The sequence below is a fragment of the Eubalaena glacialis genome, chromosome 1 (assembly GCF_028564815.1).
Source record: "Eubalaena glacialis isolate mEubGla1 chromosome 1, mEubGla1.1.hap2.+ XY, whole genome shotgun sequence".
Taxonomy (NCBI): domain Eukaryota; kingdom Metazoa; phylum Chordata; class Mammalia; order Artiodactyla; family Balaenidae; genus Eubalaena; species Eubalaena glacialis.
The window spans coordinates 64,208,593-64,229,352 of record NC_083716.1 but is presented as its reverse complement, the minus strand read 5'-3'; the positions used below and the strand labels follow the sequence as shown (position 1 = coordinate 64,229,352).

The 20,760-nt window shown below is 51.2% G+C and overlaps 1 protein-coding gene across 1 annotated transcript in view; it reads left to right on the top strand.

The window, feature by feature from the left end:
- ADAMTS14 (ADAM metallopeptidase with thrombospondin type 1 motif 14) overlaps nucleotides 1-20,760 on the top strand; it is a gene marked incomplete at its 5' end in the record, with an annotated part of 112,270 nt that overhangs the window by 6,882 nt on the left and 84,628 nt on the right. Inside the window, 2 exons of the mRNA XM_061190284.1 lie at nucleotides 9,973-10,123; nucleotides 14,566-15,008. Coding sequence (XP_061046267.1) covers nucleotides 9,973-10,123; nucleotides 14,566-15,008 — 594 coding nt within the window. The remainder of the gene's footprint in view (nucleotides 1-9,972; nucleotides 10,124-14,565; nucleotides 15,009-20,760) is intronic.

Sequence of the window (20,760 nt, the reverse complement as noted above, 5' to 3'; positions counted from 1 at the left end):
CTGGTTCTTAAAGAGCTTTCAGACATGGCTGGTGTGGTTTGTGTCTGTTCTTGATGGGAGACAGATATTTGTAGTCTCATTGTCCAGATTTAGAAAACTGAGGCTCAAAGAGGGGCGCAGCCCAGGGCAACCTATTGGAGCAAAGTTGGCCTTGAGTAAAGAGAAGTCACCACCACCTGAATTGCATTTCAGAGACTCAATTTCACCACCAGACTGCTACCCCACCGTGTTGACAATATATAGAAACAAAGCAGTATTCTCTGTCCTTCTGAAGTATATCAAATATATCTTTGATATACTTCAAAGATAAGGCATATATCTTTTTCTGGAAGATTTATTATTTATTTATTTATTGGCTGCGTTGTGTCTTAGTTGTGGCACGTGGGATCTTCGTTGAGGCATGCGGGATCTTTCATTGCTGCATGTGGGTTTTTCTCTTCTCTAGTTGTGGTGTGCGGGCTCCAGGGTGTGTGGACTCTGTAGTTGTGGCACGTGGGTTCCAGAGTGTGTGGGCACTGTAGTTTGGGGCACGTGGGCTCTCTAGTTGAGGTGCAGGAGCTCAGTAGTTGTGGCATGCGGGCTCAGTTGCCCCACGGCATGTGGGATCTTAGTCCCCTGACCAGGGATCAAACCCGCGTCCCCTGCATTGGAAGGTGGATTCTTTACCACTGGACAACCAGGGGAGTCCCAAATGTATATATCTTTATATTATAGTTTATATCGATACATAATGATATAACACATTATATAGTTACTAAAGTATGTATTGTATTATGTATTAAATATGTTATACATTTATGTCATAATATATAATATAATATTATACATTTATTTATATTTATATACATTATATATAATATTTATAATATACATTTTATAGTATGTATTATATAAATTATATATTTAAATATAAACTATAACACAAAGATCTACATCTTAATATATGTATATCTGCTGTATTTCAGAAAGACAGACAATACTGTGATAAGCACCCCTTCCCACTATATCTTAACATTTTCGCCCCTTCGGGCTCTAAACCCTCAAGTACCCAGTACCACAGTGTGAGTGAGGAATTTGAGAGCAGTTTTTACATCTCACTAGCTTTCCAAATCCTAACACTGCTCCTGCCCACTCATAGAAGCTGCTGGTGGCTGCTGAGAGCCCTCTGGATGGGCCAGAGCCCTGGACATGGTCTTTTAGGCACCTCAAGGTCGGATCCCTGCCCACTTCTCTCCACCAACCACAGGGTATGTCCTCCAGGAAGCGTCTAACGTCGGGTCACCTGTAGGTTTGGAGTCCCTGCTCTGTGCCCTTAAGCACCTGTGCCTACGCCCCTCCCAGCAGGTCACCCCCCGACCAGAGCCCCCTTGTCTGTGACCCTCACTATGTTGCAGGAAAGAGAGTGGGGCTCGAGAGGATGGTCACGTCCCAGGTCTCAGACGAGTCCCTGGGACAGCCACCACGTGTGGGTCCTTGGCTTTGCGCAGGAAAGAATTCAAGAACGAGCCATAGTAAGGTGAAGGAAGGTTTATTTAGGGAGATACACACTCCATAGACAGAGTGTGGGCCATCTCAGAAGGCGAGAGTGGCACCAGGGTATGGGGTTGTCAGTGTTTACAGGGGTGGGTAATTTCATAGGCTAATGAGTGGGAGGAGTATTCCAACTATTTTGGGGAAGGGGTGGAGATTTCCAGAAATTGGGCCACCACCCACTTTTTGACCTTTATGGTCGGCCTTGGGACTGTCATGGCGCCTGTGGGTGTGTCATTTAGCTTGCTGATGTGTTACAGTGAGCGTATACTGAGGCTCAAGGTCTAGTGGAAGTCGACTCGTCTGCCATCTTGGACCTATTTGGTTCTCTTTTTTTTTTTTAATTAATTTATTTTTGGCTGCATTCAGTCTTCATTGCTGCACACGGGCTTTCTTTCATTGCGTCAAGCAGGGGTTACTCTTCGTTGTGGTGCGCGGGCTTCTCATTGCGGTGGCTTCTCTTGTTGCAGGGCATGGGCTCTAGGCACACGGGCTTCAGTAGTTGCAGCACGCAGGCTCAGTAGTTGTGGCTCGGGGGCTCTAGAGCGCAGGCTCAGTAGTTGTGGTGCACGGGCTTAGTTGCTCCGCGGCATGTGGGATCTTCGCAGACCAGGGATCAAACTCATGTCCCCTGCACTGGCAGGCGGATTCTTAACCACTGCGCCACCAGGGGAACCGGACCTACTTGGTTCTAATCAGTTTATGTCGTGTCCTCGGGCTATGTCATTCTTTCATTCTTTTAAAGGTTGTGCCCTGCCCCCTTTCCTCCTGTTTCAGCTAGACGGTGAGCTCAGAACACACAGACTGGTCTGCCACGCTCACCTCTGACTCCCGGTGTCCAGCACAGAGCTGCGACGGGGGCATGCCAGGAGTTTGTTAGATGTTGGCCACGAGTTGGAAGCTGGAGCAGGGAGAATCTGTGTCCTGGGAGTGAGGGGGCCACCCTGACCATCAGAGCCGCAGAGGGAGACAGGACCAGCTGTGGCATTTTGCTGAGTTGGCTCATTTTGGAAAGTTGGAATCAATCTGGGTTTCCCACGTAGTAACCATTCACTCCCCTCCGTCCTCTCTCATAGAAACATGATTTGTTCATCTTCTTCAGAGCAGCTATGGCTGCATAGGAGGGCCTTGGCCCTTGTTGGGGACTGACTGAGGAATGGGCTGAGGGAAATTCTGGACCCTGAGGGCAAACTTCTGCAAGGGGGCCTCTGGAAGCCTTTACCTTGTTCTTCAAAAGGGGCAGAAGAAAATGCAGAATTCTGTAGGACAAATGTCCTGGTTTCTTCTATCAAAACATGGAGAGGAAAAAAAGAGGAGGAAGTTGTTTAGATTAGGGGTCAGCAAACCTTCTCTGGAAAGACCAAGTAGTAAATATTTCAGTCTTTGTGGGCCATGCTGGCTCTGGAGAAACTACTCCACTCTCTTTGTAGCAAGAAATGAGCCAAAGAACATGTAAACAAGTGGAGGTGGGTGGGAGTGTTTACAGGGCGGTGTAGGGATTTGGCCCTAGGTGTAGTTTGCCCACCCCTGGTTTAGATGAAAAGACTCTTCTGTGACACATCAGCCAAATGCAATGTGTGGACTTTGTTTGGACCCTGATTTGAACAAACCAAGTCTTAAAAACAAAACTAAACAAAACAAAAAAATTTGTGACAGTTGGGGCAATTTTAACAATGATGCGATATAAGATGATTTGAAGGAATTGTGGTTAATTTTGTTAGGTGTGACAGAGACATTATGGTTTTTGTTGTTGATGTTGTTTTGTTTTTGTTTTTAAAGAAGAGAGAGTCTTTATCTATTAACTACTGATACTAAATGGGAGATAATGCCTGAGATTTGCTTTCAAATAACCCAGGGTGTGGAGGGGAGGATGTAAAGAAAACAGGATTGGCGATGGGCTGATAATGATTGAAGCTGGGTTATGGGTGAAAGTGGGGAGAAGCGGGTCTTCATACTATTCTGTCTTCCTTTGTGTATGTTTGAAAATTTGCATAGTAAAATTTTTTAAAAGTGGGGACAAGAAAGAACTCCCTCTTCCATTGCCTCTGGTGATCTTCGCATCTGGTGAACATATGTTGCCTGGCATTAATGCAGCCATCTTGTGACTCAGAAGGGACAAGCCTGAGGATGAGACTAACCACAAAACATGGCAGAGTGGAAAGAGGAAGGAACTGAGGTGTCGGATGATTCTTTTGGGTTGCCAAATTAACCAGGCCAGAATGGGCCTGCTTCAGTATTCCATATTACGTGGGGTAATAAATTAAGCTGTATTTAATTTTGTTGTTGTTACATGTAACTCAACTGATCTGGAGAAAGGAACAGAATGGAGGCCTGGCTCTTCTCTGCTGCCGGGTGCCACCATGGCATCTGAGGGGACACCAGGATTGGAAGAAAGACTTGTGAGAAATGGGTCCTTGCCAAATCTCTCCGAGTCCTTCTGTCATACCCAAGGGGCTCCAGGAAATGGGAGTGGTCTCTGCTTTCTGCCTACTGATGCCAAAAACTTGGCCTCTGTGCACTGGTGCCAAATCAAATCTCAGAGACAGAGTTTTGGGTGAAGTAGAAAAGAATAGGTTTATTGCTTTGACAGGCAAAGGGGGACACAGTGGGCTCATGCCCTCAAAAACTGTGTGTCCCGGGGCTTCCCTGGTGGTGCAGTGGTTGAGAGTCTGCCTGCCAATGCAGGGGACACAGGTTCGAGCCCTGGTCTGGGAAGATCCCACATGCCGCGGAGCAACTAGGCCCGTGAGCCACAATTACTGAGCCTGCGCGTCTGGAGCTTGTGCTCCACAACAAGAGAGGCCGCAATAGTGAGAGGCCGGCACACTGCGATGAAGAGTGGCCCCCACTTGCCGTAACTAGAGAAAGCCCTTGCACAAAAACGAAGACCCAACACAGCCATAAATAAATAAATAAATAAATGGATCATCACATTTAAAAAAAAAAACAAAAAACAAAAAAAAACTGTGTGTCCCAACCTGGGGGATTTGGTGCGGAGTTTTATAGTGCTGGTTCAAAGGTGGGGTTGCTGCTAAGGATCAGGGTGTGTGCAGGGCCTGCATTCCTTTAATCTGGCCTCAGGTGGTTTCCTGATGAGCTTCTGTGGTTCTCGAGGTTGTCAAACTGTGACCTTCTCTCTGGAATGAAGAATGCTTCATCAAGTATTGTAGTTAACATCGTCCATTTGTTGGGGGTTTTAGTTCTGCAGAAGAGCTCAAAGATATTGTTATGTGTATCCTTTGAGGTGGAACCAGGACCCTGCCCCAAGGCTGCACTATTGTTTCTTTCTTTTTTTCTTTAATAAATATATTTTTAAAAATTAATTAGTTAATTTTATTTTTTGGCTGCGTTGGGTCTTCGTTGCTGCGTGCGGGCTTTCTCTAGTTGTGGTGAGCGGGGGCTACTCTTCCTTGTGGTGCGTGGGCTTCTCATTGCAGTGGCTTCTCTTGTTGCGGAGCACAGGCTCATGGCACTCAGGCTTCAGTAGTTGTGGCACGCAGGCTCAGTAGTTGTGGCTCGCGGGCTCTAGAGCTCAGGCTTAGTAGTTGTGGTGCACAGGCTTAGTTGCTCCGCGGCATGTGGGATCTTCCCGGACCAGGGCTCGAACCCGTGTCCCCTGCATTGGCAAGCGGATTCTTAACCACTGCGCCACCAGGGAAGTCCCTGCACTATTGTTTCTTTCTTTCTTTCTTTTTTTAATAAATTTATTTAATTAATTTATTTATTTGGCTACATTGGTCTTTGTTGCCGCACGCAAGCTTTTCTCTGGTTACGGTGAGTGGGGGCTACTCTTCATTGCGGTGCGCGGGCTTCTCATTGCGGTGGCTTCTCTTGTTGCGGAGCATGGGCTCTAGGCGTGTGGGCTTCAGTAGTTGTGGCTCGTGGGCTCTAGAGCACAGGCTGAATAGTTGTGGTGCACGGGCTTAGTTGCTCTGCAGCATGTGGGATCTTCCCGGACTAGGGCTTAAACTCGTGTCCCCTGCATTGGCAGGCAGATTCATAACCACCGCGCCACCAGGGAAGCCCTGCACTATTGTTTCTTGATTGCTCCTTCCTTGTCTCTGCATCCCCTCACTTCCATGATTAGCAACCCACTGAACCTGCCCTTTGGAACTCAGGGAACGTCATGGAGGCTGAAGCCTATTCCCTACAAACAAGAAACGGGGGACACAGAAAGGCTTTTGTGCCCAGGAGCCCCACAGGGTCCTGCTCGGTTTCACTACCTCTCTTGAACCCCAAAGGGCCAATGTCAGGGGCTGCACTGGACTTTGGCTAGAGGGATGCTGATATTGTAATCGTAGACCGACAGTTTTGGGAGAGGAAATGGCAGACGCAGAGTTCCTGAAGGACAGCTGGCCTTTCTGGCATCCTTCCTTACAAGGACAGGGAGACCTCCTCTCCCTGAACCCTCAACACACTGTAACCACAACCACAGAAGGTCTACACACAGGGCACGACAGCATTGTTTCTAACTGATCTCATGGTTCAGCTGGTCTCAGGGGTATCAGCTGTTCTGTAATGCATGACAAATCACTGTGGTTAACTTAGCCCATCCGGGTCTCCTAGATACGGTCATTAGACATTTGCCAACAAATGTGCAGAGGGAATGCTGGAGAAAAAAAGAAGGGTGATGTGGAGAAGGGCCACAAGCGACGGTCTCTGGTTCCTCTGGATGTCACGGAGCTCTGCCAAGGACTCAGAGTTCACATAAACTCAAGCTCAGGTTTTGGAGACGGGATGGGAGGTGGGGGGGGGCAGCCATCAATAAGGAACAGGTCACAAATCCTCAGTGAGTTTGTTCTCAGTCCCACTTTTTCCCCTATTTTCAAGGCTATGCTTACAGTAGTGATTCTTAAATAGGAGCCTGCATCAGAATGCGCTGGAGGACTTGTTAAAATGCAGATTCCTGGGCCCCTCCTCCTGAGTTTCTGATGAAGCAGGTCTGGGTTGGGGCCTAAGAATCTGCATTGATGACAGACACTGAAGTGATGCCGATATTCTGTTGCTCTGGGAAACCCTGATTTGAGAACCACTGGCCTAGAACTTCTTGGCAGGACAGTGGCTCTCAGGTATCAGGAAGAAGAGATCCAAACTTTTCTTTGTCTTCACTTTGGGCTGAGGTGGGAACCAATGATGAACGGCCAGAGGGGCCTGGTCCTGGGTGGGAGGAGCCTAGAGTTGTGATGCTCTAAGATCACCTGACCAGGAACCAGGAGGCTTGGGGTATTATTTTGCTCCTGAGTGATCTCACTGTGTGGCCTTGAAAAGGTCACCTCTGCTCTCTGGGCCTCAGTTTAGCCCTTTATAAAATGAGCAGATGCCACTATTCTGTATGTGTTACAGTTTTCACAACAAAAAGCTTTTTTGAAAATAAAAAGGAAGACAAAATGAACTAGGTGACCTCTAAGGGGATGAGGGTGGGGGAATCTCATGCCGGCACCACGGTGTACTCAGAAGCTTGTGGGCTGGAATCCAACTTGGGAGTGAATATGACTGATATTAAGTAGCTGCAAGTACTGCCTGGGGCAATCGACTAACCTTGCAGAGCCTGGAAGGGGGATGAGGATACTCATGCCTAGGGCTGTTGTGAGAACTGATGCAAATATGCAAAGTGCTTGGTCAGTAAGTGGCTGCTAAGATGATTGCTTTGTTATTTTCAATATCTCTTCAAGGGTTGGGGGGGACACAAAGGCAACTCTTCTCCCCCATCTCTGCCTGACTGTGGAGCCTGGTGACCTTGTTGATGATGGAATCAAAACTTGCAAGTATATGTCTCAGGTTTTCCCCTGGAACGATTATTCTGGGAAATGCTTAACTCCCCAAATTTTCTTTCTTCCTTTCTTCCTTTCTTTCTTCCTAACTCCCTCCCTCCCTTCCTTCCTTCTTTCTTTTTTTAAATTTTTATTGGAATATAGTTGATTTACAATGTTGTGTTAGTTTCTGTTGTACAGCAAAGTGAATAGTTATGCATATACATATATCCACTCTTTTCTGGTCATTACAGAGTATTCAGAAGAGTTCCCTGTGCTATACAGTAGGTCCTTATTAGTTATCTATCCTTATCTATCTATATATAATAGTGTGTATATGTCAATCCCAGTCTGACAATTTATCCCTCCTCTCCACCCCTTCCCCCTTGGTAGGTAGGTAAGTTTGTTTTCTACATCTGTGACTCTATTTCTGTTTTGTAAATAAGTTCATTTGTATCATTTTTTTAGATTCCACATAAGCAAGATCATATGATATTTGTCTTTCTCTGTCTGACTTACTTCACTCAGTATGACGATGTCTAGGTCCATCCATTTTGCTGCAGATGACATTATTTCATTCTTATTTATGGCTGAGTAGTATTCCATTGTATATATGTACCACATCTTCTTTATCCATTCATCTGTCGATGGACACTTAGGTTGCTTCCATGTCCTGGCTATTGTAAATAGTGCTGCAGTGAACATTGGGGTGCATGTATCTTTTTGAATTATGGTTTTCTTTGGATATATGCCCAGGATTGGGATTGCAGGATCATATGGTAGTTCTATTTTTAGTTTTTTAAGGAAGCTCCATACTGTTCTCCATAATGGTTGTACCCAAATTTTCTTTTCTTTTTTTTTAACAGCTTTATTGAGATGTAATTCGCATACCATAAAATTCATTCTTCCAAAGTGTACAATTCAGTGTTTTTAGTATAGTCACAGAATTATGCAGTCATCACTACTCTCTGAATTTAGATCGAAGCCCCACAGCCATTAGCACTCACTCCCTATTCCTTTCCTCCCCAAGCCCTGGCAGCCAGTAACCTAATTAGTATCTCTATAGATTTACCTATGCTAGGCAGTTTTTATAAGTGGTTAACTCCCCAAATTTTCCATGAACTTTTCTTTCTCCAGCTCCCATTCATTTGATTATTAATTTAACTAATATTTATTGAGGGCCCACTAGGTGCCAAACACAGGACAGGCACTGAGGATACAATTTGGAAAAAAATCCAGACAAGGTCCCTGCTCCCTGTGGAACTTATGGTCCAGGGGGGAAGCAGATGTTAATCTGTGAATCACACAAAATCAGGTGAAACTCAACAGTGAGAAGTACTGTGAAGGAGATGGACAGAGATGGTGTCCGGTTGGGAGGGCCGGACAGGCTTCAGGTAGTGACGACTAGAAGGCTGTCCAAAGGGTGAGCAGGGATTGACTGGGCGAAGAGGCAGGGTAGAGCATTCAGGGCAGAGTGGACAGCCTGTGCAAAGGCCCTGAGGCAAGATGAGCATGGTGCATACAAGGAGCTAGCCTGCAGGGCTGTGAGTGGGGGGACACAGAGGCAGGAAGGTCAGCAGGACCACCCCGTGCAGAGCCTCATAGGCTGTGTTAGGGAGTCTGGTCTTTATCCCAAGAGTAACAGAGCCTTTGGAGGTTTTATAGCAAAGGCAGATACATGATCTAAGGTGTGATTCAAATATGTCCTCGGATGCAGTTGGAGAAGAGGTGTCAGGGGCCAGAGCTGGGGGGAGGATCTGTTAGGACAAACTTATGGCAGTGGCCATTGAAGGGATGCTGGTGACCTGGTGGGGCAGGGGATGCATTTGAGATGGAAGTAGCTGTATTTGGGGCTCCTTTGGAGTTGACTACATAGGGCTTGGAGGTGAGTTGGTGACTAGGGTGGCCTGGCTGTCTGGCTTCCTAACTGGGTGGATGGTGTGGCTCTCACTGAGCTACGGTGGAATTCCCTTTCTCCTCGCCTGAGTACGTCAGAGCCCAGAGGGTCACTGGTCACATCAGGAGATATAAGAAAGGGACGCTCTGTGTGTGTTTCAGGGTAACATGTAAAGCACAGCAGCTGGCACTCAACAAATGACAGCCACCTGCTGGGCCCCCAAGCTGTGACAAACCTATGCCACTACTATGTCGTCTCCCCCATCCACATCCCGCCCAGGGACTTCCTGGCTTCTTGCTGCAGAGACCTGTCTCAGGCTGAGACTCTTACTTCCTTAGGGGCGTCTGTGACTCCCCCTGAGGAGGGGAGATTTTGTTGTCTCAACCTCAAACCCCCTCTTCTTCCACTTGGAAGGTGGAGCAGGGGAGGGAAAGAGCTGGTGCCTGGGAGAGAGGCTGTGCTCCTGCAGGTGAGAGAGCAGCTTCCTGGGTTCTGAAGCCAGGGGTTTAGTCTCACTCTAAACTAGCTGTGAAACCAGAGGCGAGTCCCCTCCCTCTGTAGACAGAACCTGTAAAATGGGGGTGGGGCACTGGCTTGGAGACTATCTCAGGGCACCTCCAGCTCCAGTCTCTGGGGTTTTGTCTGTGCTCAAAGGAGAATGCGCCAGCGGTCGGGGGCTGCCTTCCTCCTCAGGGGGCGCTCATGGGTGACCCTGCTCCCGCATCCGGTGCGCATTTCTCCGTCCCTGTCTCTCCTGGTTGTCAGGCTTTCTCACGCACCTGTCATGTCTTCCAGGTGGTTGCCGACTGTGTGCAGTTCAAGCTGTTTGCATCTCCCCATCTCCTGCCAGGGCTTTGGACGGGAGGAGTGTTGGACAAGTGTCGGAGGGCTGTGAGCAAGAGAAACATCCAAGCCATTTCCCCCCCCGCCCCGTGCAGAATCTCAGGTGAGAGACTGGGAACCCAGAACCTGCCGTCCTCGGAGGGTCCCGGCAGATGCCAGGAGATTTCTTTGCTTTGGCTCCGATCATCTCCAGAAACAGGGCTGGCCACGCAGCCATTTCCTCCACCTTCTCTGGCCCAGGGTCTGAGCTCTGCTCCCATGTCCCCTCTTCCTAACAAAGCCTTCCTCAGTAGAAAAGAGCTTGGACATACAATATTTGCCAACAAAAGCAACCATTGTAGCCCCAGGGAAGGGGGTTGGGGTAGAGAGCCAGGGAAAGGTTTTGCTCTCTGCTTGCCGAGACTGGCTCCAGGGAAGGCCCCAGCCCACAGTTCATGAGTCAGGCTGCTGGGGTCCCAGCTGTAGTCTCTCCCTCTTGACTTACCAAGTCTAAGGCAGGAAGTATGGGGTGGAGTCCAGGGAGAGCACTGCAAGTTCCTCTGGGATGGCCCTGCAGAGGGAGAAAATTAGCAATCACATGCCACGACTTTTCCCTTCTGTCGCCACAGGGCCCCCACTCTGCAGCTGGGAAAACTGAGCCCCTGAGAAGGGAGGCAGGCCATTTAATCCTGAGCTCATCTGGTGGGTTTGCGGAGGGCCAGAATGGAGACAGTTCACTGCCTCTCCTGCAAGTTCCCACTGACACGTGTACCCCTCATACTCTTGCTTCATCAGCCCTCACACACAAAACCACAGTCTGGCCCTTGACTTCACATATCTTAAAGAACCAGAAAGAGGAGAAAGAGAACTCAATTCTTCCCAAACTTAATATAGATTTGTTTGGTGGTGCCATTTCAAATAATTGGATGCTCTGATGTTGCTTGGAATAGAACACACTCTGCATTTCCACAGGACTTTAAAGTTTACGTCTGTGACTCCTGTGATCCTCACCATTTCCCCTTTGACAGATGGGGTACTGCAGCCCAAAGAGGGAAATGACTTGCCCTTGGTCACTTGGTCTGTACTGGCAGTCTAGCCTACAACAGTCTCCTGACCCCCACCCTTGTCTCTCTCTCCTGCTCAGCACTAGATTCTGGGTCCTGATGCCAGCTCTGCTGCAGATGATCTGTGTGACCTGGGACACGTCACCTCAGCTCTCTGAACCTCCTTCATAAATGTACTGGCCCTCCAAAACCCTGATGTCATTTCATTCATTCCACAAGTGCTGCTTTTCAGGAGGCCCCGAGTCAGGTCCTGGAGCCGTGAGGATGAAGATTCCAGCTCTCTGCCCACAAAGTGGGACCATATTCAGAGCCCAGGGAGGGTGTGGACTGGGAAACCTCACGTAGAGAGAAGAGGGCAGGAACCCAAGTTCTCTTTCAGGGGACCCAGGGATTCCCAAGAGAAGTCTGGTCAGAGAATTTGCATCCACAAGTTGGCCTCCCTTTAAGAAAGCCCTACAACAAAATGTCTGAACTCAAAAGAAAGATTACAGAAAGGTTCCTTACAGAAAGGTTCTTTACTCTGCAGTTCTTAAAAACAAAACAAACCAAAAAAAACAAAACTCCTTTCTCCAATTCCCACCTCTGGATTTACAGTGCATTCGAAAATTGTTAGGAACACATTCATAGAGTAAAGCAGGAAAGGAAAGCAGGAGTTGGGCTGTTTGCCTGACTACTGAACGGGTCTCAGCAGCATTGCAAAACCAGCAGCCACTCTTATCTCTTAGACTCAGTTTTTCCCACCTTAGGCTGTGTGGTGGGTACATTGGTGCCAGGTGTGGAAGCAGAGAATGGTTATCATTTATTGAACCTTATTATGTGCTATAATTAACACCCATTTCACAGACGAGGAAACCGAGGCTCAGAGCTAGGATTTCAATCAGGTCTGGCTGACTGTAAAGCCAGGGCTCTCGGCTCACCTTGCTCAGCCCTGCTCTTGACTAAGACACAGATCAGTCACTGCACTTGGGGGCCCAGGGAGCTGTAGTCTGCAAAACGGGTAGATCCAAGGGGCGGAAGATTACTGGGGGCATCAAGACCATTAGGAGAGAAAGGAGACACTCTCTTGGGGCGGGGGTTGGGGGTGGGGGTGGGGGTGGTGCTCACCATCTCCCCATCCAAAGGCAGTGGGACATCCCATCGGCCCAGGAGCTCTGGAAACTGGGCCCTGCAGTCAAGTAAAGGGGGGTGGGGCGGAGAAGCCTAGGAAAGTAAGGGCCGTCACTCCCGGGGAGCCCATGAGCCTGAGGGGACACTCGCCCAGGGCGCCCGAAGCCCCAGCTCGGGCTCCGCGTGGCACTTCCGATCCGCGCCCTGCGCCCCGCCCACGGGCGCTCTGCGCCCCCAGCTCCGACCCGCGCCCGGCCCCGCCCCGCCAGTGTGCCCACCCCCGGCCCGCCCCGCGGTCCACTTGCCCGGCTCCCGCAGCGTCCCGGAGCGTCAAGGCGCTGGCGGACTGACCCGCCAGCAGTTGGCACTGGGGGCGCTGGCGCGTCGGCCGCTCCACTCTCCCGCCGGCAACCTCGGGCTCCCGGAGCCAGCGGTCCAGACGGCGACGCCGCGCGTGGGGCCGGAATCGGGCGGCTGGAGGCCGCGAGGCGGGAGGCGGCGGAGGAGGCGAAGGCCGGCCGGAGCCCCGAGCGCGCCCCAGCCTCGCTCGCAGCCCGGAGCTCGGGGCTCGGCGCCCTCCCGGCCCGCGTGCCCGAGCGGCCACATGGCTCCTCTCCGCGCGCGGCTGTCCTTCCTGCTGCTCTTGCACTGTGCGCTCTGCGCCAACGCGGGCAGCAGGACCCCAGGTGCGTGCGGGTAGGGCGCGCAGGGGCGCGCGGGGTCCGGGGTGCACGCGGGTCAGGGTGGCCCGAGGGTGCCCGAGGAGCCCGGCAGCTTTCGAGGGGGTGGGAGGCTGTGCGCACGCTGGGTCCGAGCAATCTTTTCTTACCCCAGTGCCACCGACGCTGTCCGGGGATTTCTCTCCCTTTCTGGCACAAGACTGGGGAAAGACCCCAGGAGAGCACTTGAGGATAGGAGCCTTTTCTTAGGGGCTGTGTATCTGTCTCTTGGTCTCTGTGTTTCTCTCTCACTCTCTGTCTCTCGCTCCTGTGTGTCTTTCTCTCAGTGTCTTCTCTGTCTCCAGCTTGTACGCATACACTGTGCACATATGTGTGTACGTGTGTGCAAGTATCTGACTGTCACACACAAAGAATCAGGCTGGCAGGTGGCTGCGCCACACCCCAGTGAACACCGGGCACTCACACTCCTGCACAGAAACACACATGCATCCCTCTCCCCCAGCATTCTCACACTCTGTGCTGTGCAGACAGCCTCTCACACGCAGATCAGACACCCTCCACCCTCACTTTGCAGTGTGAGGTGCCCTCCTGGTGGCTCTGAGCATGGGGAGGGGGCTCTGGTCATTTCCAGGCAGGGTGCCTGCTTGTCTTTGAGCTCTGTTCATGTACCAAACAGGATCCCCCTAGCTAAAGTCTTGGGGGTGTTCTGCTGCAAAGGGTAAAACCAGAGGAAAGTTCGTCATCTCCCTCCCCGCCCTCCAATAACTGCCTTGGGCAGGAGGGATTTTCAGGGCACATCATTTTCTAGGTTTTATCAGTGCCGTGAAGGGGGCTGGGGACACAAGAGATAGAGCTGTGTGGAAATGAAAATTCCTCCCTAACTCCTATCCATGAATCACTAGGCCTAGAAGCCAGGGAGCTGTCATTCCTGCCCGGCCTGGCTGGGCTTAGCGAGAGCTGTGTGAGGACGGGCTGCTGGCATGCAGCCTGGAGCATGGGGCCATGACCTCACACTTAATTCAGTCCGAGTGGGCAGGTCACCCCTGCGTCTCCTTTTATTTTTGAAGATCTATATTTACCCAGCTTGGGGCTGGGCCATGTAGAAATCTCGGCAGCCACTGTGCTGCTTAAAAAAGTTTTCTTTCTAAACTTGGAAAAATGTAGAACCTGTATTCTCTCCCTTCCCTCTCCAGCTCCTCTTTTCTCCTTGACACGTGCCCAGGAGGCCCTGAGTTTCTAGGTGTGTTTGTTTTGCCAGCTGTGTTCCAGGAGCTTGGTGACGAGGGCCCTACCCCGGGGTGGGCTGGTGACTTCAGGGCACTGGGGAGTTTGGGCACATCCAGCCATCCCTCTTTGCCCTGGGGGCTTTCGGGGAATTTCCACTGTAGTGCCCAAGCTTGGAAGGTTTGTTGCTAGAGTGACAGGACTCTGTTTGGCATCATTTGTTTTCCTCCGCTAGCTGTAACAAGGGCCTGGGGACTATGGGGTGCAATGTGTGTCTAGCAGTTTACAAACTTGAACACCGATCATTCCAAGCGCAGAGATCCAGGGGCTCTGGAAGCACTGGATGAGAAATAGATGAACTTGGGCTAAGGGGTTCCTCCAAGGTGATGGTCAAGGTTGCAGAGCCCTTCCTGCCCCCATGGGATTTCCAGCTTCCCCAGCTTAGCTCTGCCCAGACGGCACCGAAGTAACTCTTTCTTTATTTCCAACAGAGTTGCGCTTCTCAAGAAAGCTCAGTGACTATGGTGTGACAGTGCCCTGCAGCACAGATTCTCAGGGACGCTTCCTCTCCCACGTGGTATCTGGGCCACCAGCAGCCTCCTCAGGGAGTACAGAGGTGGACAGGCCACCGGCACCACTGTCACACTCCGGTCACCTGCGGGTGGCTCGAAGCCCACTGCGCCCCAAAGGAGTGACCTTGCAGCCTGGCAGGGTGGGGCGCTCCTCCCTCTACTTCAACGTCACTGTTTCTGGGGAGGAACTGCACTTACACCTGCGGCCCAACCGGCGGCTGGTGGTGCCCGGAGCCTCGGTGGAGTGGCAGGAGGATTTTCGGGAGCTGTTCCGTCAGCCCTTGCAGAGGGAGTGTGTCTACACCGGGGGTGTCACGGGCATGCCAGGGGCAGCTGTCGCCATCAGCAACTGCGACGGATTGGTAAGGGACAAGGCTTTCATCAAGCAGCACCCCCCATCCTCCCCCTTTCCTCCCCGTCCCCCTCACCGAGCCAGACCGACATGGTTTTCTCCTTGGCTCCCGTGTGTTTGAGATTCCTGTGGGCACAGCCTGCAGTCTGGGCCAAGTCAGGGGCTGCGCCGCTTTCCAGAGAGAGCCCCGCGTGCCCCTTTGGCCACCAGGTTCATACTGTGCCAGCTGTAAAGTGGCCGAGATAGGATGGTGCCTTATCCTGTTCATCCCCTCACCATCTACTGACACACCGGGACCGCAGCTCACCTGTCAGGGGTCTGAGTGCAGACACGCGCAGGCGTGAGGAGGGCAGGCTCTGCTGGGGTTGAGTCCTGGCTGTGCCGCTCGCTGGCCGTGTCACTTTGGATAAGTTACTTGCCCTCTTGTGGTCCTTTCCCTTACCCATGAAGTGGGATTTATTCATTCTGCACGTATTTACTGTGCGCGCTCCACGTGCCAGTTGGGCGCTGGGGATACGGCAGTGCCTGAGACAGACACAGTCCCCTGCCCTCCTGGAGCTGGTGTGCTGGTGATGAAAATATGACCTACCTCACCAGGCAGCACGGCCAGTAGTTGGCACCTGCTTGGCACATGGTCAGGGCTGTCGGTATCAGCTGCTGTTATTATTTTGACTGCTGTGTCCTTCCTCGTGCCCCACTGTCTCTCGTCCCGAAGCCAGCCTGCTCCTCCGTGGCTCTCTGATCTGAGTTCCCTTTCTCAGGACCTGCTCCCTCCTCCCAGGCACAGGGAACCCCCTGCTAGTTGGTTCCACGTTGCAAACCAGAAAGCCACAGGTGGCTTCTCTCCTTCTCGTGCTCAACTCAGGCTGGATCCCACTCCCCTTGTTGCCCCGTCTGCTGTGTATCAGGCCCTCGTGAGCCTGCATGGCAGCTCCAAGGCCTTGATGGGCACTGTTTTCATGGTCTCTGCTTTGCCAGGCACGAGCTGATATGTCCAGGAAAGGACCTGCTTGCCCCTCTGCCTTTGAGCTTTAAGAGAGGGATGAGTCAGATGGGGGGATGGTAAGGGGAGGGGTCTTTCCTTACTGGCAGGGCTGGGAACACTTCTTACCATCTTCCCATCCTTACGAGGTGTCTTCCTGCTGAATGTCATGGCTGCCTTTGTCTAGACCAGGGTTTCTCAATCTTTTTTTCATTATCATGCCCCTGGGGAGCCTTTTAGACATTTTTTCTCTAATTGCGCCCCAATGAAACCTTAATACCACAGCTATACTGAATATCTGTTTTTAAACTCTATGTATATCTGTGCTTTATATATGAAAAGAGTAAATTTTTTGCCTCCCAAAGAACCAATTTTTGCCCCATTGGAGGCACTAGAGCCCCCATTGAGAAGCATGGTCTAGGCAGTGGTTGGTTTTCAGAGTTGAGTGTGCACCAGAATCACCTGGAATGCGAGGGTTCTGTGGAACGGACTTTGAGGAACCCAGATTGTAAGGATAGCTGGAGAAGGCTGAGACCTTGTCCTGGTGCCAGGGTGAGCCTTGGCCGCCATCCTGCCCTGGCTCAGCAGTCCTGGGACTCTCCTCAGCCTGTGGCTAGCGCTATGCTGTAGCCACAAGTTTTGGTTGAAAATCCAAAGTGACGTGAGGAATCACCTAGAGATCCAGTGTCTGTGCAGATGGAGAGATAGAAAGCACCAGTGCACATCAGTGGCTTGGGCTGAATGACATGGTGACCTGAAGTCATCAGCCAAATGGGCTATAAGCTGTTCAGTGATAGAGCTGTTCTCCCGTTTCCTTGACTACCTCCATAAATGTCCACGGGGACCTAAACAAAAGCATGAGTGGATGATCATCGCCATTAATATGTACCTGCCCACACCCTTTGCACCCTGGAAACCTTCTTATCATTGAACCAGCTCAGCAGCCATTGACAGTGGTCACTGGATGCTCAGCTGATGTTGCTGACTTTTGGTGGCCTCTGAGTAAACGTTCTCATTGGCTATGTGACCTGGGCAAGTCACTTCCCCTCTCTGGGCTTTACTCTTCTCATTTGTCCAAAGAGGGGCTGCACTTACTCCTCCCTGGCAGACAGAAATCGATTCTACGAGTCATTTGCAGAAGCTGGGTCAGGTCTCGGAGGCTCCATGGATGAGCTTCTGGAAGCCTGTTCTGCAGTGGAACTGAGGCTCCGGGAGTGGCTTGCCTGGTCCCTGCGTTTGGTGAGAGGCAGAATTGGACCTCCTGGGCTGGGACCCTGCTTGTGCCCTGGGCTCCAGAGTCCAGTCCCTAAGGCCAGTTCTCAGGGGTCTCCCTGACCTGGTCCCTGACAGGGACCACAGCCCAGCACAGAGGCTCTCTGTCCAGGGCAGGGATTTCCTCACTTCCAACCCACTCCAGAAAACTGCCCTGTGTCCCGTGAGAGCAAGGGCTGTTCACTGTCACCCAGCTGAGCCACCTTTGGATTCAAAGGCCACAGTGTAGCCCTTCTGATGATAAGATTTAACTCTGCATCTTTATGTGGACTCTGAGTTTTAACCCCATCTTCTTCCATGTCTCAAATGCTGAAGTCATTCAGTCCAAAAAAATACGTACTGAGCACTGGCCATGGGCAAGGTCCACAGGGAGATGTAAGCAAGTGAAAGTGACACAAATAATAACAGCAGCCATAGCCCGGGCACAGCACACATACTGTCATGTGCATTCATTAACTTCATCCATCGTGTAAGTGGGGAAACTGAGTCATGGGGAGGAGATGTGAAGATAATATCAATACATATAGCTTCTGTTGGCACAGGACTTTATAGTTTATAAAGCCTTTCAGTTGCATGAGTGCGTACACAGATATTGTTGTAACCCTGCTTTGCAGAGAGTCAGGTCTCTGTCCTCAAGCAACTTGGGTGCTAAGCAGGGGGTACCCCACAAATAGTTTCAACAGTAACTTTTTGGTTTTCCGTAGCACAGCAGGGATGGCTACTCGGTAAATGGGAGTGATTATTATCTTTGTCTTAGAGAAGATAATATTTGAACTGGGTCTTGAAGGATGAATAGAAGTTTGTTGGGGCCAGAGGGTGGGTAGGGCGTTCTGGGCAGAGGAAAGAGCTTGCCAGTGAGGGAGCACCATGCTGGACGGGGCCGGGGAGGTGATCCTAGAAGACACTGGGCAGGTGGGCCTTGGTCTGACCTTGAAGGAAGGGCAGGATAGGAGACGGGGCCCAGGGCAGGGAAGCAGCAGCCTGTTATCTGAGAAGAGTCTGGGCTGGGAGTTGGGAGCCATGACTGTGTGACCCTGGGCAAGCTGCCCTCCTTCTCTGGGCCTCCCTTGCCTCCTGGGTGTATCATGGAGCCTGTAATGGATGAGCTCAGAGCACCTTCTAGCTCTGGCATTGGTACTTTGTGACACAGGGCCGGCCTTGCTGGAGGAGCTTGAAGCCAGGCCACTGTAAATCTGTAGTTGACTGCCCCTTCCTAGCGGGTCCTGGGTCTGCTCCTGCCAGGCCTGGGCGGGGCTGCAGGTGCAGAGAGGAAAGACACCAGTCCTGAGCTTGGCCCTCACGGCTTAGCAGACCTTCCAGTTGGAAGACAGTCTGAACAAACCCTCCTCTGTGTGGACAGACTTGCAGCCGTTTGGACTTTAGCTGCTCTGGTGAGAAGTGCTGTGTCTAAACTGAGGACTCGATCCTCCTTTCCAGCTGGAACCTGCAGTGGGAGCAGTGACCATGATCTCTTCCACGTCTCCTGCCATCCCACAGAGTCAGTCACCGCGGGCACCGGGACAGACACTGGGCGGGTTCTGTGCACGGTGGTTAATTCATGCCTGACACTGAGGAATGGGCACTTTATCTCACTTCCCACCTGCTCTGCTGGAAGGCCTGGTGTGTCATAGTCGGGGAGGGGGTCGGGGCGGGGGACCAGGAATGAGGAAGCCAGGACCCCTGCCTTAGATGAGTCTGGAGGATAATGGGAAACCAGACATAAAAGCAGACAGATTCCAATCCTGTGTGAGGCAGCAGCGGGAGGACCCGTTTGTTTTGGTTAGGGCATCAGGGAAGGCTCCTGGAGGAGGTGGCATTGGCTCTAAATTGTTCAGACATTATAAACATGAAAGAAAGTGCCAGGCCCTTCGCCAGCAGAGAGAACTACTGACCCAGAGCAGGCTTGTGGGTGTTTGGGGGAAGGACATAGGTGATGTGGGGAGGCCCAGTCGTACCTGCAGAGTGTTTCCTCTGGGGTTGGGGGCAGCTGTCAGACACTGGGGTCCCAGATTGGGAATGCGCCCAGGCAGCAGTGGCAGCCGGCTGGTCTACTCTGCAGAGCCTCCCTTGGGGATCCCGGGCAATCAACGTGGCAGTCCCCGCAATGCTCCTGTGACCTGAAACCTCAGGGCCTGCGGGCAGGGAGGGCCTGGGTCATCTCAGATCCCCTGGCTGGGGCCAGGAGCAGAACAGACTCTCTGCTAGAAGTTGTGGTTTGAAGTCCTGAGAGGCACATGGAGGCCTGGGGGTGGGGGGAGCACTGCTTTGTGGGTCCTGGAGGGGTGGTTGGGTGCAGGAATGAGATCAGCAGAGTGGGACCCCTGCATACCATCAGGAGCCCAGGCTGCCAGCCTCCTGAAGGCCACTTGCCCCGCTTCTACCTCTGTCTCCCGGGCTCCTGGGCCTCGCTGCCCCTGCACTGGGGTCATGGGGGCTGGGAGGCGTCACGTCCCCCCCTCTTTGCCCTCAGTGCCTCTGTGAATCACGGGCCTGGCGTGGAAGCAGCCGCACGTGTAAGATTTGTCACCATCTGGTTCTGTTTTCCACCCTCTGCAGAACGTGCATTTTTAACGGGTTACAGAGTAGACCCCTGGCAGGCGGTATGGGGAGAGGGCAGGGGAGGCTGTGTCCCAGCTCTGCTTCCTAGCCTCTGCCCAATGGTGTGCAAGTCCCAGCGGCTCTCTGAGCCTCAGTCCTTTTGTCTTTAAAATGGAATTAAGATGCCAGGTGGAGGGCGTGTGTGTTGGGGACTGACAGTTTAAATGGCCCAGGGTTTCTCTGTGGGGTGATGAAACGTCCTAAAGTTGATTGTGGTGGGGTTGCACAGCTTTATGCAGAGATGAAAAGCCATTACATTCTGCACTTTATTTTTTTTTAATTTAAAAAAGAAATTTTTTTATTGGAGTAGAGTTGATTTACAATGTTGTGTTTCAGGTGTACAGCAAAGTGAATCAGTTATACATATACATATACATATACAAACATTCTGCACTTTAAATGGGTGAATTGTATGGTACATGAATTATGTTTCAGTAAAGCTGTTACCAGTAGGGCCTGGCCCATAGAAAGCCCCGTGACAGGCATTTTTAGTCATAATTAGGAAACAGTCTAGGGTGGCAGAAATTGTGGAGTCTCTCTACTCTAGTACAGACTAGCTGTGTGACCTTGAATAAGTTTCTAAATCTCTCTCTGCTTGGGATTCCTCATCTGTAAGGAGGAGAGGAGAACAATCGTCTATAGGGCTGTTCAGAGGATTAAATAAGAAAATGTAAAAAAGTGAAGGGTCTGGTATATGGTGGGGCCTTAAAAAATGGGGATTATTAATAGTAATATTTATTACTTTTTTATAGTAATTACTATAGTAATTACAGTTATCATTAATGGTGAGAAATACTAAAAGTATTGCTGGAGTCCCTTGTACTGCAACAGTACGTAGATTATCAGTGCTCTCTGATGTGAGCCCGAGGCCACCTCTGGTTCCCGGGTTGGCCAGGCCCTGCCCCCCCTC